We start from the raw sequence: 16,786 nt of genomic DNA, 5'->3' as shown, positions 1-16,786 counted from the left end.
TGCAGTGTCGAAAAATATTTTTGTAATGCACCTTTTGGCCATTTCTGGTGCAAGGGTAATGACAAATTCTGATTGCATTTGTCTATACCACCCTTAGTGCTGTTATAGTCTAATGCAATTGCTGGTTTTAACCTTACTTCACTCCTTCTGTTGACAACTTCCTCCATTGTCTCAGCATGGACAGTACTATTTAACCATCTTGTCTTGCCATTGCATTGCAAGATACTTACTGCTCTGGTAAGCAACGATTTCCCCCTTTCGGGCTTTTGTTTCTTGAACGGAGGCATACACTTTCGCATGGGCCAGGCTGTTCTGTAAACATCTGTTCTCCATTTGATCAGTGAATCTACTCAATCTAGAGAGTTGTAGTAGTCGTCCTCTGTCACTGTATAGCCCATGAAGAGGAAAGGCTCCAACAATGTCACGACAACATCAGTTCCCACGGGTATTTCCTTGTCTTCCAGCATTCATACTTTGCCCGTGTACAGTATGATGTTGCAAATATAACCAAACCTAGATTTTCTAAGAAAAAAATTTCAGCCTGAACTTGGATCATTTCAGAGGCATGTATTACGTCCACCCAAGTATACCTTTGAACAGCAAGAGGCATTCGTCAACTGAAATGCCTTGCTAAGGTACGTAGCAGAACTTTGTCATTCAGCTTCTGAAGTACAGGCCATAACCTCCGTGCCCTCGGATTTGGATGGGTTGTCTAATCTATCTACGAGACACAAATGACACAGCATGGACAAGTGTGGCCATCTAATGTTAGAAATAAAAGCTAGATGCAATAGGACGAGTATAGTCGAGATCAGTTAACTGTGTGAGAAATTTTTGTTAATGACAACTATAGTCATAACTGGTTACATTGGTACAAAATCTCATGAAGACTACACCTGTCAGCGGGAAGGAAAGGGTTAGCCCCCAGTAGAAACACTATAGAAACACTCAGTTTCGTGTGTCCCTAAAATGGAAACAATGATCAGTGGGTGCAAAGCAACTGCACACCAGAAAAAGTAAGAAACCAAAAACAAATGCAGACCCAGCCTCAAAAAAAACCTCTCAGTAAAAAATATGACCACCATCTTAGCATATGTCTTTAGAACTGTTGTATTACCTCTGCACTAACATATACGCACTTGTAAGGCTAATTAGGCATGCATACATACAACAGCAGTAATGCATATTGGCATGTTATGAGGGTTGCTCTATTCATCCATCTATAAAGGTCACGCCACTTTTCAACAACCTTTCTCAGCAGTACTGAAGAGAGTAAATACTACTAAAAACAGAACAAACTTTTAAATGAACAAATTTATCTATGGCAAAATTTGATCACCTGGTGGGATGCCCCAAGAGTAACAATATTCACTGCAGAACATTGCTACATTTAGCTTTGCACAATTTTTGGTACCGAATGAATTTTACAATTATGATGATAATGACGATCATGAATACCTATGGCACAAGGGCATCTGTGGCCAAAGAGCGCCATGGCATGAGGTTGTTTGTTCTACACAAGGTGGGGTCAAAGACCCATTTTCCAAGCATTTCACCCTAAAGAAGCCAAGCACCAGGCAGGGGAAAGCTTGTACCCATTGTATCCCCGGTGGGTACCCGGCGGCACTGGGGATCGAACCCCGCACCTCTCGCATGCAAGGCGGATGCTAACTTTAAAATTATTCATTTAACTGCTAATATGGTGCCTGATTCTGTGAATACAAACTGCAGCAGTGGCCAAGTGGTTGAGCATCCGTCTCGCATGCGGGAGGTGCAGGGTTCGATCCCCAGTGCCACCGGGTACCCACCGGTGAAACAATGGGTACAAGCTTTCCCCTGGTCTGGTGCTCAGCTTATTTAGGGTGAAATGCTTGGGAAATGGGTCTTTGACCCCACCTTGAGAAATCGAAAATACCTTGTGCCATGGCGCGCTTTGGCCATAGATGCCCTTGCGCCATAAAAATCCATAGTCATCGTCATCATGTGAATATAAGGCAAGATATTTTCATTTCCAATATAACTATGTGACATATTTTGTTCAGTTAAAACCGGAGAGCTATGTACGTTAAAAAAAAGAGAGGAACAGGACAAGGCATTACTGAAATTCATTTATTATTGAATGCATGTGTTCCAGAAAAGTCAGAAATATCTTATTTAATGTCACTATGGTGTTCAGGGGGCTGTTTCATTAACTTATTGTTTTTTATGGTTTATGGGGGTTTAACGTCCCAAAGCAACTCAGGGTATGAGGGAAGCCGTAGTGAAGGGCTCCGGAAATTTCGACCATCTGGGGTTCTTTAACGTGCACTAGCATCATTAACTTATTAAACACACGGCGGTTGCTCGGCGAATACACCAGTTGGGTGCTGAGCACAAGGTCACAGGATTGAATCCCTGCCCAGCCGCTTGTATGCTGTGTGATGTCAGTGCACGCTAAAGATAAATTAATCCAGCGCTCTCCATTACAGCATCTCTCACAGCCCATGTGCAGCTTCAGAATGTTAAAACTCCCAAACCACACCATTAAAATATGAAGTGCAGGAAGAAAAATGAATTTAGAGCAGGTGTTTGAAAAAATACTTCCCATTTCGTGGCAGTGATCATTTTGAGAAATGGATGTCGTCAAGCAAAGGTAGTGATCAATGTGAACTTGTTTCCGGACTGTGGTGCTTGTACTAATGCCACATACACCTATCAAATGATGTCACAGACTTTATGCCCTAACTTCCGGAGCTAATCTTGCATGCCCAGATTTAATGTAATTAAACACCATACTGATGATAATACCACAAAAGTAAATTAAAATAATTAAAATATCTGCCTAAATGTTTAGGTCCATGCAAAACCACGAACAGCATTCGGTATTGTACAAAAATGCTTGGAACTATCTTGCACATAATGCATTTGTTTTTGCTCAGCAAGTAAAAACAAAAAATGTGCTGTAAATCACTGCACTATCACAGTAGCCAGTGTAAATTTAAGGTGTTGGTAAAAGCTGTATAAGTCGCGTCAAAAATGTTGTAGAGACGTCTCGGAAATCAAAAATAAATTATTAGTTACTCGACAGGATGCTGTCTGATAAAACAGCATGCTAGCCTGTAAGTAGGGGTTGGTCTTTTCGATTGAAACCGGAAAAACGATAAAAGCATGCCGAATTCAGTTTTCGAAATTCGGCTTTAACCGAAAAAAAGTCAGTATTCTTAGCATGTAAAGCATAGCCAGCTGGCTGTTCAAAGCAAGTTACACTCAAAATAGAAAATTAATGAAGTAGGGAAGCCAAGGGGCACGATAATGCGAGAATGGTATTGTCAGATAACAACCGCAGTTGTGCGATTTCAGGTATTGCTCCGTTAGCTTGAATGCCTCTGCAGATCGAATGCACCACCTCCTCGCTGCCTTCCACCTAAGCAGTGTGTGTTCACTACCACCACCTGCTTTTCCATCACCATTTTCTAAAAAAAAAAATGTGTCCGTTAAGGAGCTAAAGGGACACTGCGGACAACTCCATGCAATTTTTGTTCTTATACTCCGTTCCATACATAGCAGGCAACGCTGCCAAAGTTAGCGTGCTCGTTCGCTCAGGCTAAGTCTGTGCCCAAAAAGTAGTTCACCACACAACCAAAGTGCACACATGCATATTTCGCTTCGGCAAAACTTAAGTGCCATGGCTGGCACCTTCTGGTTTTGTTTTACCTCTTGCCACAATTTTTTCCTGCGCCTCATTGAGACTTCGAGAAGCAAGAATGACATGCGGCAACATGATACACAGTTGATGGTAGGGTGAATCGCTCTCACTCAATCCACGCCCAAAACGTAGTTTACACTCAGTGAAAATTATAACCAGAGGGCCCGAACACTAAGCGCTTCACAGCTTTGACCGTGATTTCAATGCTGCCACTTCGTTTTGTACGCTCTTTGTTTTCGTCCAAACGCTCATCGAAGTTTCGAGAAGAATGAACGATACGTGGCAGAGTAATATGGTTTCACAGATGCACTACTTCCGCAGCCTCCGCAAAGTTGCCTGCTATGTATGAAACAGAGTATAGTAAAAAACAATTGCATGGTGATTGTAGACTATGCTCATATCTGTTCGGTAGCAAAATATGTTTATTGCTGAGCGAGTTGGATCTGAAGAGAGAGCAACTTTTTCCCACCACTCGATTCAAACTCATGACGTCAAGACAGAAAAAGACTATGATCACCATTTGGAAGCGAATGACAGTGCAGCCAAGCCTTGGGGCCCCACAACCAGAAAAATGCTATCACATCACAGCAGTTTGCTTGTAAAAACAGCTGGTGGTGAAGAAGCTCAGTTATATGTAGTAAAAATTTGAATCTCAATGTCTTCGCGCATTTCCCTCTACTCTTGTCAGTTTTTACACACTCAAACTCCTCTGCCGGCCCCACCACCGGCTGCCGACAGGGGCGGGATTTCCTGGGGGGCAGAGCTTCCTGATACACCTGAGTCATGCGGCTAACTAGCCGCAGCCATAGCAGCTGCGTGACGTCTGAAATTATCTAACCAATAGCCATTTCATAACATATGCAGGCACGTGGGTGCAAGAAGAGGGTGCAAGTATGAAAAGGTCGCCGCGAAGAGCTCACCAACATTCACACACGATTATGGGTTCTCTGGTGCATGTATAAGTGTATTATTTGGTTCAGGTGTTCATGACAACACAATGTAAGGATTGAGCAAGTTTATGTACTCTCCCCGGAAAGTTTTCAGAGCCACTTGAACCTTAATAATAATAATAATAATAATAATAATAATAATAATAATAATAATAATAATAATAATAATAATAATAATAATCTTTTACTTGTCACACATTCTTTATACACATGTGGGCCTGCAGAAGCCACAAGCGAGCTTGAAGGGCAGTGCCCGGCAGCGGAGAGTATCATTCAAATGTAACTTTAATAGGAAGTACACAAAAGTAAATGACAAAGAAGCATAAAAGAAAACTATTTGTATATGTCAAAAATACTAACTCTAATCTATTTTCTGGTATTCAAAGAAATTGTGAAATCTGGCAGTCTGCTTACTGTTAAAGGAACATAATACTCCCCGACTCGTTCACTATATCTGGTGCGGACACTCAGTACGACAAAACGATCGCGTGGGTGTAACACTCGTATAGGTCGGTACTCAAAACAACATTCTTTTGTCCATCTTGCCTTAGTACAATTGTTTGGGTGAATAATCAGGCATTTGTGCAAGAGCGAAAACATCAGCATGGTTTTATCTACAGGGAAACCACAGAACACAGATTTTGATATCACTTTCAGGACTGAGTCAAGAAGGTTGAACAGAAGAAAAAACAGCTCATTCCATAATGTAATACATTGTAGCACAAACTATCCACAATCGGACTTCGTACGCACATAGGACAAAGTGATTTGATTGAATATAACAAACAGACTACTCTACAAAGTTTGGTACAAACACAGTAAATGCGGCTATTCCATAACATGTCGGCGTCAAATAAAATTGCCAAGTATTTTACTACTGAAACATATTCGAGAGGACGACAGCCACTAGTACAGATGTCTCGATGTAAACAGAATGGAGTTTTCAGCTGGACAAGCTTTAGAGGATTATGGAAACAAATTAGGTGGGTTTTTTTAGCATTAATAGGGATTGAATTGTTATAAAACCAATCCACAAGCTTGCAGTCCTGTTGTAGGTTCTTAATGGCTAGATCATAATTAGCATTTTTAGATACTAGCACTGTATCATCAGCATACTGGAGAACACGCGAATAAAGAAGACAAGTCACCCAAATCATTGACAAAAAGATTAAAATGGAAAGGTGACAGAATGAAACCCTGTGGAACACCGCTAGACAGGTTAAGTAGTGCTTTGTATGCCGCCAATTGTGACAACTTGGGAACGGTCACTGAGATAATTATCAATTAAATTAAGGAAAGGTCCGCAAAAAAACATATATAACTTATCATGAAGTACAGAGTGACTAACCAAATCAAAAGCTTTAGACGCATCTAGAAAAAGAGCACCAACAACTTTGTTACGATCAAATGCATTATTAATTGTGCCAGATAATTCATCCAGTACTTTTTGTGTGTCGCGGCCGGTTATGAAACCAAACTGGTTGGTCAACATCGTGACTTTCCAAGAGCTTACTCATTACAGAGTATATATGTTTTTCTAATATAGTGCAATCGCTGGAAGCAAAGAATTTCCGCGATAATTTTGGACATTGTTTCTCTCCCCACTTTTAAAAACGGGAATCACTTTTGCTTTTGTGTAGTGATTATGTGGTTGATAATGTTGACCAAAATCTTTTTTAATACGCCCAAAATGTCTCAAAGAAACCTCAGTCTGACCATCAAAGCCAGGCACCTTTTTCCTTATAAAACTTGATAAGATGCAATGAATATCCTCTTCAGTACAGGGCGGCAAAAATGCTGATTCAAGAACAGAATGACCAGAGTGGCATGAGTATCTTTGTGGCTGTGCAGGTTGTGCTGAGGAAGCAAAAAGCGTGTTAAACCCATCTGCAAGAGTCAAGGATAAAGCACCAAAGTTTTTTTAGATTGTGTCTGGTACTTTTTTCTATCATTGCGTCTCAACTGGTCGATAATAGTCCATGTTTTAGAAGGGTTTGATTGTGCATCATTGAACTTGTGGAAATTTTTTTCAGCATGAATCAGAGCATTGGCTTTATTCCGAGCAGTCCTATACAGCACTCTTAAGTAATCACACAAGACTTTTATGTTTATTTCTCTTGCTAAAATGAATGTCACAGTATTTCTAAGGATTTAAAGATGTATTTTGCTTTCTGCATCATGCTCATAGCTGGTTAAGATCCTTTTGTCACCAAATGACTTCAGCTCTGAAGAAAACAAAATATTAACAGTTACCTTCCTACATCTGTTTCAATGCATGGCTAAAAATGACCTCCTCAGGCAAATTTTTCATCAGCTCGTAGCTGTTCTCAGTTCAGGCCAAAATTTACTGAAAACTTTGTAGATGAGGGTGACAGTGGTGCCATTTGTACATGTGATCCTTTTTTTTTTCTTCTAATTTTTTGCACGTTTACTCACCATTTTACCTCAGTCTTCTTACAAGAAACACGGCACACGCATTACACTAACAACATTACTGTTCTGTTGCAATAACATTTACAGTGTCGTTGGTTACTTCATATTATGCCTATGTATGGGATTAACAAAACTGTTTGTGCTAAAGCAAAATTGTAGGTGATAAAGTATGCTGTAGTGGTGGGCTCTGAACAAATTTTCACAACAATGAGATTCTTTAAAGCGCCCATAAAATACCAAAATATAATACCAAATACAAAATTACAATACACAGGTGTTTTTGCATGCTGCCTCCCCCCAAAATGCAGCTGGATTCGAATGTGCAAGCTGATAAACAGAAGTTGAACGCCAGAGCCATTAAGCCACTGCGGTGGGTATACACATACATACATGCTCTTGCACCTCATCAAGCAACAAACTGTAATCATACATGCAAGGAGACTGTTGCACAGTTATTTCCACACGTCTTTTGGTATAAACCCTGTAGAGGATTCATTACTATTTTATATACTATATTAAGTGCACCAAAACACATGCCCATCAATGAAGAAAAACCAATACTACTACTGGTTTCAAAAATGGCACTTAGAAAATAATTTTGTTGGCAATGTCCAACCTGTCGGCAGCCAGGAGAATCACCGGGTTAACATTTTTGATATGCTCGCCTCTCATTGACAATCACATGACATTTTGCCATGAAAACTGGCCGTATTTTGGCATTCTGACAGCCGTCTTTCAGAAAAGAAAGCCCTCCAGATGTTTCAGGCCGTATCACAGCATTAGAAATTTTCGTCAATAGAAACTTGACTGTTGCTTAGGCTGCAAGCGAATGCGAGCAGGGGCATATCTCGGCTATTTTTCGAAACTGAAGCCAGCGCTATTAGGAAGAATTAGTGACCAACTAGCCCAGCACCACTTCTACTGAAGTATCTCGGCTATCTTTCTGAGAGACAGAGAGAGAGTTCTAGAGAATCTACAGGTGCACCAAATAACACCAACCTTTACAGTTTATAACACGTAAAAAGAGCGCAATGAAAAAGCGAATAAAGTGCAAAAGACTAAACCACGGGTTCAGTTGGCGAGCTCGAAAGTCCCCACGCGCGACCTGCGAACTACTAAACAGCACTGCGGAACTTTTATTTGCACTTCGCGCAAACTATCGTTCATTGCTCCCGCTTTAGGTTGTGTCGAGCCGCGGGAACTGAAACCTTTTAAACTTTGGGCTCCGAAGTATTCAGTAGCTGAGAAGGGCAGTGCCGGATCAGACAGGTAGCCAACGCTGAGGCCAAATGAACAGTAGCGGGAGAATCAGTAGCAGTGAAACAGCAGAATAAAATACCAGCGGCGAGAGCCGAGAAAATTTCACCGCAGCCCGGAGATTCTACCGCCTACCGCCACTCTTCCTAACAACACGCGAAGTTCGAGGTAGTACGAAGCACCATTTGGACAAAATGACAAATAAATGACAACCAGAAATCGGAATTTCGACCGATCTGATGCCTGACCCACAAGACTAATTAAGTTATTTACTACGCTCATGAAAATTTCAAACAACGTAGCTCGGCGATCAAAGAACGACTTCCATTCCATCCAAGTAATGGCACGCGCTGAGGCGTTCGACTTACTCCGACGGTTACTCTAATAAAGCACATCAATAAATTCAATGCCTACCTCATTGCTTTCGTGTGAAAATGTGTCAAAAAACAGAAGTTCGCACGCATCAGTCATCTTGTCCGTTTCCTTTTTGTCGGTGTGAACAAACAACTCAAAGAACCGCACCAAATGTGTCAAAACACGAAAGCGTCCATTTTGTTAACTGAGGTCTCATCGGCGAGGTGCAGATGATGATAATAGCATGTTAGCAGCGCTACGGACGGAAGCAACCAAAAGTTTAAGGGGAAGAGTGGAGTAGAAGGAGGTGAAATTTTGTTTCATAAAAATGAACTTATTTTAAGCTTTTTTTTTATCGAGCGTGTTTTTAGGTTTTAGTTGATACACCGCATATCGGAGTTTGTCACTCGCAAAATATATTTTTACCTCTATTTTTCATAGCGTGAGGCGGAAAAGTTGGTGTTGCCTGAAGTGATCACATCTAATTTGGCAAATATGCATTAATTTTGGCTGACAATTTTGTATTTCCTTATGTAATGTCTCGGTTCCGGTTTCCTTCATTTCTAATTGGACCGAGTACGCTTGCTAGGAGCTAGGTGTCTCGCTGTAACATGGAGGAAGGTAAGAAAGTAGTTTTCCTTCCTCCATGCGCTGTAGCTTCTACCGCCAAACATAAAATTTCCAACAAGCCCTGAACCAAATATAATTTCAGCTCATAAAAACCTCTTGGTGCACCGATGGAAGCGGATTTCGCCGGAGCCCAACGCAAACACGTCCGCTCCCGCCGGCGGCCATCGCAGAATCTTCAGGTCAACAGATGAAGATACTGGGGAGCCATGAGCTCTGCAGTAGCTGCCACAGAATGACTTCGCAAAATCACGTAATTTGGGAGTGTCAGGACTCTACTGGGGCTAAATCGCAAAGCATCCCAGACCTTGCCACCTGGGAAGAGCTGATCCGGAGCCACGACCCGGATCAGCAAAGACTCCTCATCCGTCAGGCGGAGACAGCTTACTACAAGACTCTCTCCGCGGTCTCCGGTGCTGAGAGCCGGCCGGGAGGCATCCCCTCCTAATTGCTGCGCCCCGACCGTGAGGCCCCATGATGACGGGAATAAAGTTCATTCATTCATGGCGCATTATTTCTATTCAGTATGGTCTCCTATTGTTATCTATTTGCTTTCGGGCCAGAAAGATGAAAAATTACATTCCGGGCGCTCTTGACGGGTCATCAATGCAGCTATAAAAAAAAATAGTTTAGAAGAACTTCTTGTTGGGCTAGTTGGTGCACTGCTTTGAAGAACCACGTTGCGCATTCAAGAGACAAACACGGGAAAAGGCCAAGGGGACGGAAAGAGCGCAAACTATCAACAGTTTATTTGTGTGAAAGTGCCTTATATATGCATAATCACAGCCACGAGATCGAGCGGCCGTGTCACAGCAAAAGGACAAGGGGAATGAGAGAGGGGGTAAAGCCGGTCATCTCCTGATCAACAACAGGTGCGCAGAAATTTCTTCTCCTTCTTGTACAATTTGACAGAAGTGTCGCTCATACATTTATCGCCGTTTTCTTTTAAATGGTAGGCCTCCAAAAGCTCACGTGCTGTTTTGTTTTTACTTTTTCCCAGAATTTTTATCTTCTTAAGCAGAGGCTCGCATCCACTGCAATCAAAGCAATGAGCGGGCAGATTCGCTCCTTCTTTATTTCCAATTGATCGGGCAAACAGGCCGTTGCGTGAATGAACGCGCAGGGTATTGAATATGCCCGATCAATTCGAAATAAAGAAGGATCGAATCTGCCCGCTCATTGCTTTGCTTGCAGTGGATGCGAGCCTCTGCTTAAGAAGATAAAAATTCTAGGAAAAGCTCATATTACTTTGCTTGCAGTAGATGCGAGCCTCTGCTTAAAGCTTGTTTCACATGCAAGCGAACCGCTCGCGAACTCCGCCGCCGCGGCGCATACACCCTCTCTCGGAAGCCCCAGCGGCTGGAGCGGCGAGGTTCGGGCTAGAGTCACTAAATAAAGACTTTATTTGGTGACTCTAGTTCGGGAAAGTTGGAAATTTTCTCGGCGGCGACGCGGCAGCACCGCATCTCAACCAATGCCACGCGAGTTTGTACGCCGCACGTACGAACTTTTGTTTAGGAAAGAAATTGTATAAAGTGCTGTTTAATGCTTAAAACGCAATAATTCTATTTACTTAAATAAACTGAAAGGAAATGACAAAATAATGCTTATATAGCACGCTTTTATTGTGTTTGCAGGCCACCAAAACCGGTTGAAGGCGCGTATCTTTTGCCAAGCTAAACATTTTGACAGATTTGCCTGTCTGGTTGGGTTTGAAGACATAATAAACTGCACGTCTCCAACCAAAATTTTAACTTTAACCCAACGTTTCGAAGCCGACTCGGCTCCTTCATCAGGGGTGACTGAGGGCAGTAGCTAGCGTCATTTAAGTATGGAGGAGAGGGGGGGGGGGGCGGGAGGTGAAAAGAACGACAGCTGTGTCGGGAAAGGCGCGGGGGAGGGGGAGGGGGTTTAGGCTGTTAGTCACGCTGGCGCACTGCAGGGAGGTGCTGAATGGCGACCTTTTTTCGTTGCATTGAAGAGCGAAGTCCCTGGGCATATACTGGGGGCAGGTTTCCTTTTGTGCGGTTGATATTGTTCGGGGTGGTTCATCCGGATATACCCGGATTGCAGAAGGAGCCTCTTATGGTAATTTGTGTCGGTTCAGAGGATGCGGGTTTCTTCAAAGTTGATTCTATGGTCGGAGTCCTCGGAATGTTCGGCTACTGGATTGCGCTCTCTTGCGAATTTGCGGCCGTCGTTCGTTTGTTGCCGAATTCTTTCTTTGAAATTTTTGGTTTCGCCGATGTAGCTTGCGTCGCAGTCGGCGCATGGAATTTGGTAGACAATACCATGGGCTCTTTCTCTCGGCGGCCGGTCTTTGGGAACAGGTAGGCAAAGCGCAACAGTGTTTCTGGGCTTGTGCGCAACCTGGAGACCCGATTTTTTCAGGATTCGGGCGATGGTTTCGCTGACACCTCCGACATAAGGTAAAGTGACGTATTTTGGCGATGGCGTTGGTCGTTGTGTGTCGATTTCTTGACGAATGTTGTGTTTTGGACGTCGAATGGTTTTTTGAATAAAGTCTTTTGGGTAGCCGTTCATGATGAGTTCTTTGCTCCAGCATTCTACGGACTGCCCAAAGTCCACAAACCGGGGATCCCTTTGCGCCCGATTATCGACTTCCGGTGTTCCCCTCTTCGCTCGTTGTCAGAATACCTTCACAAACTAATATCCCCAATCGCCGGAAAAACAGCGACCCTTATCCGTCATTCCAGTCACTTCATCGAACTGGTGTCCCAAGCCACCCTTGAGGCCGACGAATGCCTTGTCTCCTTCGACGTGGTGTCCCTTTTCACAAACATCCCCGTGAAGCTTGCGGTGGCCGCTACCCGTGGCGCCCTACAACGCGACGACACACTCAGCGCACGAACCCCGCTGAGTGTAAATGATGTGTACCGCCTCCTGGAGTTGTGTCTATCAAACATACTTCTCGTCAAACGGGGAATTTTACCGACAAGTGAAAGGAACACCAATGGGAGCATCCATCTCTGTCGTCATGGCCAATTTAACAATGGAACACGTCGAACAACGAGCCCTCAACTCATTCCACCCGAAACCAAAGATTTTCCTCAGGTATGTCGACGACTGCTTCGCCGTCATCAAAAAATCTGAGACTCAAAATTTCCTTCGTCATTTAAACTCCGTAGAACCTGACATTCAGTTCACGCTAGAGGTGGAACAAGAAAACTCCCTGCCGTTTTTGGACGTCCTCGTGTCTCGAAACGACAATACCCTTCAATTTCCGTATACCGCAAACAAACCCATTCAGGCCGGTATCTCCACTTCTCTTCGAACCACCCGACAGTCCATAAAGCATCAGTGGTGAAGACGCTGTTCAGAAGAATTGAGACACACTGCAGCACAGAACGTGACAGAAAGAAAGAACAACGCACGATATTCAAAGAACTCATCATGAACGGCTAGCCAAAAGAATTTATTCAAGAAACCGTTCGACGTCAAAAACACAACATTCGTCAAGAAATCAACGCACAAAGACCAACGCCACCGCCAAAATACGTCACTTTACCTTATGTCGTAGGTGTCAGCGAAACCATCGCCCGAATCCTGAAAAAATCGGGTCTCCAGGTTGCGCACAAGCCCACAAACACTGTTGCGCTTTGCCTACCTGTTCCCAAAGACCGGCCACCGAGAGAAAGAGCCCAAGGCATTGTCTACCAAATTCCATGCGCCGACTGCGACGCAAGCTACATCGGCGAAACCAAAAATTTCAAAGAAAGAATTCGGCAACATAAGAACGACGTCCGCAAATTCGCAAGAGAGCGCAATCCAGTAGCCGAACATTCCGAGGACTCCGACCATAGAATCAACTTTGAAGAAACCCGCATCCTCGGAACCGAAACAAATTACCACAACGCCAACTACAATCAACTTATACCACTGTGGGCCAAGCTGTATCATATCCCGACTATGTGTAGGGCCCCGATCAACCCTCCCTCGACGCCCCCATTATGGAGGTTGAAGTCAGAGCAGCCCTTATCAAGCTCCGAAACTCAACCCCTGGGGAGGACCAAATCACAAATATCATGCTCAGAAATCTAGATGACCGTTCAATTTCCCTTCTCACCGACTACTTCAATGAGTGCTGGGAAATGGGGGCGCTACCCGCTGAATGGAAGCACAGGAAAATAATTTTCATTCCTAAACCAAATAAGCCCATTAACGCCCAAAACCTCCGTCCCATTTCGCTGACTTCGTGCTTGGGAAAACTGTTTGAGCATGTCATCCTCACCCGTCTCACGCAACACATGGAATCCCATGGACTATATCCCCATACTATGGTAGGATTTCGAGCCCACCTCTCGGCACAGGACGCCCTACTGCAGATTTCACACGCTATCCTCAATGACATGTTACTTCACACCAGAGAAATCCTGGCAGTCGATCTCACCAAAGCATTCGACAAAGTTACGCACAGCGCCATCCTGCAGGGCATCCAAGAGCTGGAGTTGGGGCCTAAGACCTGCAACTATATTCGGGCCTTCTTAAACGGTCGCACAGCCTCACTGCATATAGATGATATACAGACCCCCCCCCCCCCTTCACACTTGGTAATGTTGGTACCCCGCAAGGAGCGGTGTTATCTCCCTTCCTCTTCAACCTCACCCTCATCCCCCTGGCCAAAGCTCTCAGCCGCATTCCGCACTTAGGACACACACTTTACGCGGATGATATAACGGTTTGGACCACATACGGCTCGGATGGCGACATAGAATCGACCCTTCAGGAAGCCGCCACAACTATAGCTGCTCACGCGGCAAACATTGGGCTTGAATGCTCCCCCACAAAGTCAGCACTCCTCATAATCCGCCCGCGGCGCGTCCCTACCTCCCCCATCACGATCTACATGCATGACACTCCCATACCGCAAACACCTACCCTCCGCATTCTTGGCCTGCATTTACAGGACACGGGGGAAAACAACCTTACCCTGAAAGCACTAAAACAGTCCACTTACTCCGTCATCCATCTTCTTAGAAGGGTTTCACATTCACGAGCCGGTCTAGACGAAGCAGACAATCTCAAGGTGCTGCCTGCCTTAGTGCTTAGCCGCATTCTTTACGCCACTCCTTACCTGAACCTCTCCTGTGCGGATAAAGACAAGATCAATGCCTTAATCCGCATGGCTATCAAAGCAGCGCTAAACCTACCAAAGAGCACTAGCACGGACAGGCTCTTCAAATTAGGAATGCACAACACTATACAAGAACTTATAGATGCACATCGCTACACACAGTACCTTCGTCTGGCTGGCACGGAAACCGGACGATATATACTGGATTCTCTGGGAATTCGCATACCGGCCCACACGACAGACTTCATCTCTCTCCTTCGCGCCATACACACCGCGCTTATCCTAAAACCCCTTCCTAAGAATGTCCACCCTGAATACAATCAATCCCGCCGCGTCGCGCGAGCAAAAGCTCTTCATAAAGAATATGGCACTTCAGAGGATGTGCGCTGGGTGGACGCCGCATGTGGTCCAGACCGTTCAGTAGCTGTGGTTTACCATCCAGCAGCCCCCCCATTTACCCATTTCATAGACCCCCCTTGTACCCCGGAAGAAGCAGAGGAAGCAGCCCAAACCAATGCGGCTTATATACTTAGCGATTCCAAAACAGCCGTTCTTAACTTCGCCCGCGGACGCGTCCATCCCCCCGCGTGGCAGATATTGAGAATGTGCACCCTAAATCCCGATAGGCGTATTGAGCTCGTGTGGGTGCCGGCTCACTCTGGCAATCCCGGAAATGAGGCCTCCGATAACATAGCCCGAGGACTTATTTGCCGGGCAAATGGCGACCCCAGCCGGGATTTCTCGAGGGAGCGGGCACACACGTTTTCAGAATTAACTCAACAAGCACGCCTTGCCCGTCGACTCTATCCCCCTCCCTACCCCCACCTATCCCACTCCCAACAAATCCTCTGGAGGCGACTCCAGACCCGAACTCTTCCTACCCCTCAGCGTCTCTCCTACTTCCGCCATGTTTCCCCAGAGTGCACTCTCTGCGGAGCTCCGCACGCCACCCTGGACCACATTCTCTTCGGCTGCCCTGCCGATCCTCCCCCGCAGGGACAGCCCGCCATCGGTACATGGGAGGAATGGGAGGCCCTCCTTGCGTCGCAGGACCCGGACACGCAACTTCGCTGTGTGAACCGGGGTGCCAGTGCCATGGCCCTACGTGGCCTGGACACATGCGCGTAATGTGAGGGCTGTGCGGTGGCCCTGAGACCTTGCACGGTCCAAACTCGCTTGCTTAATAAAGTTTTCAATCCATCCACAAGAGGCTCCTCCTGGAATCCTGACATATCCAAACCACCCCGAACAATATCAACCGCACAAAAGGAAACCTGCCGCCAGTATATGCCCAGGGACTTCGCTCTTCAACGCAACGAAAAAAAGCCGCCATTCACCACCTCCCTGCAGTGCGCCAGCGTGACTAACAGCCTAAACCCCCTCCCCCTCCCCCGCGCCTTTCCCGACACAGCTGTCGTTCTTTTCACCTCCCGCCCCCCCCCCCCCTCTCCTCCATACTTAAATGACGCTAGCTACTGCCCTCAGTCACCCCTGATGAAGGAGCCGAGTCGGCTTCGAAACGTTGGGTTAAAGTTAAAATTTTGGTTGGAGACGTGCAGTTTATTATGTCTTCAAACCCAACCAGACAGGCAAATCTGTCAAAATGTTTAGCTTGGCAAAAGATACGCGCCTTCAACCGGTTTTGGTGGCCTGCAAACACAATAAAAGCGTGCTATATAAGCATTATTTTGTCATTTCCTTTCAGTTTATTTAAGTAAATAGAATTATTGCGTTTTAAGCATTAAACAGCACTTTATACAATTTCTTTCCTAAACAAAAGTTCGTACGTGCGGCGTACAAACTCGCGTGGCATTGGTTGAGATGCGGTGCTGCCGCGTCGCCGCCGAGAAAATTTCCAACTTTCCCGAACTAGAGTCACCAAATAAAGTCTTTATTTAGTGACTCTAGCCCGAACCTCGCCGCTCCAGCCGCTGGGGCTTCCGAGAGAGGGTGTATGCGCCGCGGCGGCGGAGTTCGCGAGCGGTTCGCTTGCATGTGAAACAAGCTTTAAGCAGAGGCTCGCATCTACTGCAAGCAAAGTAATATGAGCTTTTCCTAGAATTTTTATCTTCTTAAGCAGAGGCTCGCATCCACTGCAAGCAAAGCAATGAGCGGGCAGATTCGATCCTTCTTTATTTCGAATTGATCGGGCATATTCAATACCCTGCGCGTTCATTCACGCAACGGCCTGTTTGCCCGATCAATTGGAAATAAAGAAGGAGCGAATCTGCCCGCTCATTGCTTTGATTGCAGTGGATGCGAGCCTCTGCTTAAGAAGATAAAAATTCTGGGAAAAAGTAAAAACAAAACAGCACGTGAGCTTTTGGAGGCCTACCATTTAAAAGAAAACGGCGATAAATGTATGAGCGACACTTCTGTCAAATT

At 45.1% G+C, this 16,786-nt stretch overlaps 1 protein-coding gene across 1 annotated transcript in view; it reads right to left on the bottom strand.

Annotated features, from left to right (window-relative positions):
- vir (VIR_N domain-containing protein) overlaps positions 1–8,885 on the bottom strand; it is a 254,787-nt gene extending 245,902 nt beyond the window's left edge. Inside the window, 1 exon segment of the mRNA XM_077648167.1 lies at positions 8,740–8,885. Coding sequence (XP_077504293.1) covers positions 8,740–8,796 — 57 coding nt within the window. The 5' untranslated portion in view covers positions 8,797–8,885.
- Positions 8,886–16,786: the final 7,901 nt, after the last annotated feature.

The sequence above is a fragment of the Amblyomma americanum genome, chromosome 1 (genome assembly GCF_052857255.1).
Source record: "Amblyomma americanum isolate KBUSLIRL-KWMA chromosome 1, ASM5285725v1, whole genome shotgun sequence".
Classification (NCBI taxonomy): domain Eukaryota; kingdom Metazoa; phylum Arthropoda; class Arachnida; order Ixodida; family Ixodidae; genus Amblyomma; species Amblyomma americanum.
Note: the sequence above shows the minus strand (reverse complement) of the source record. Positions and strands in the feature narration are given on the sequence as shown.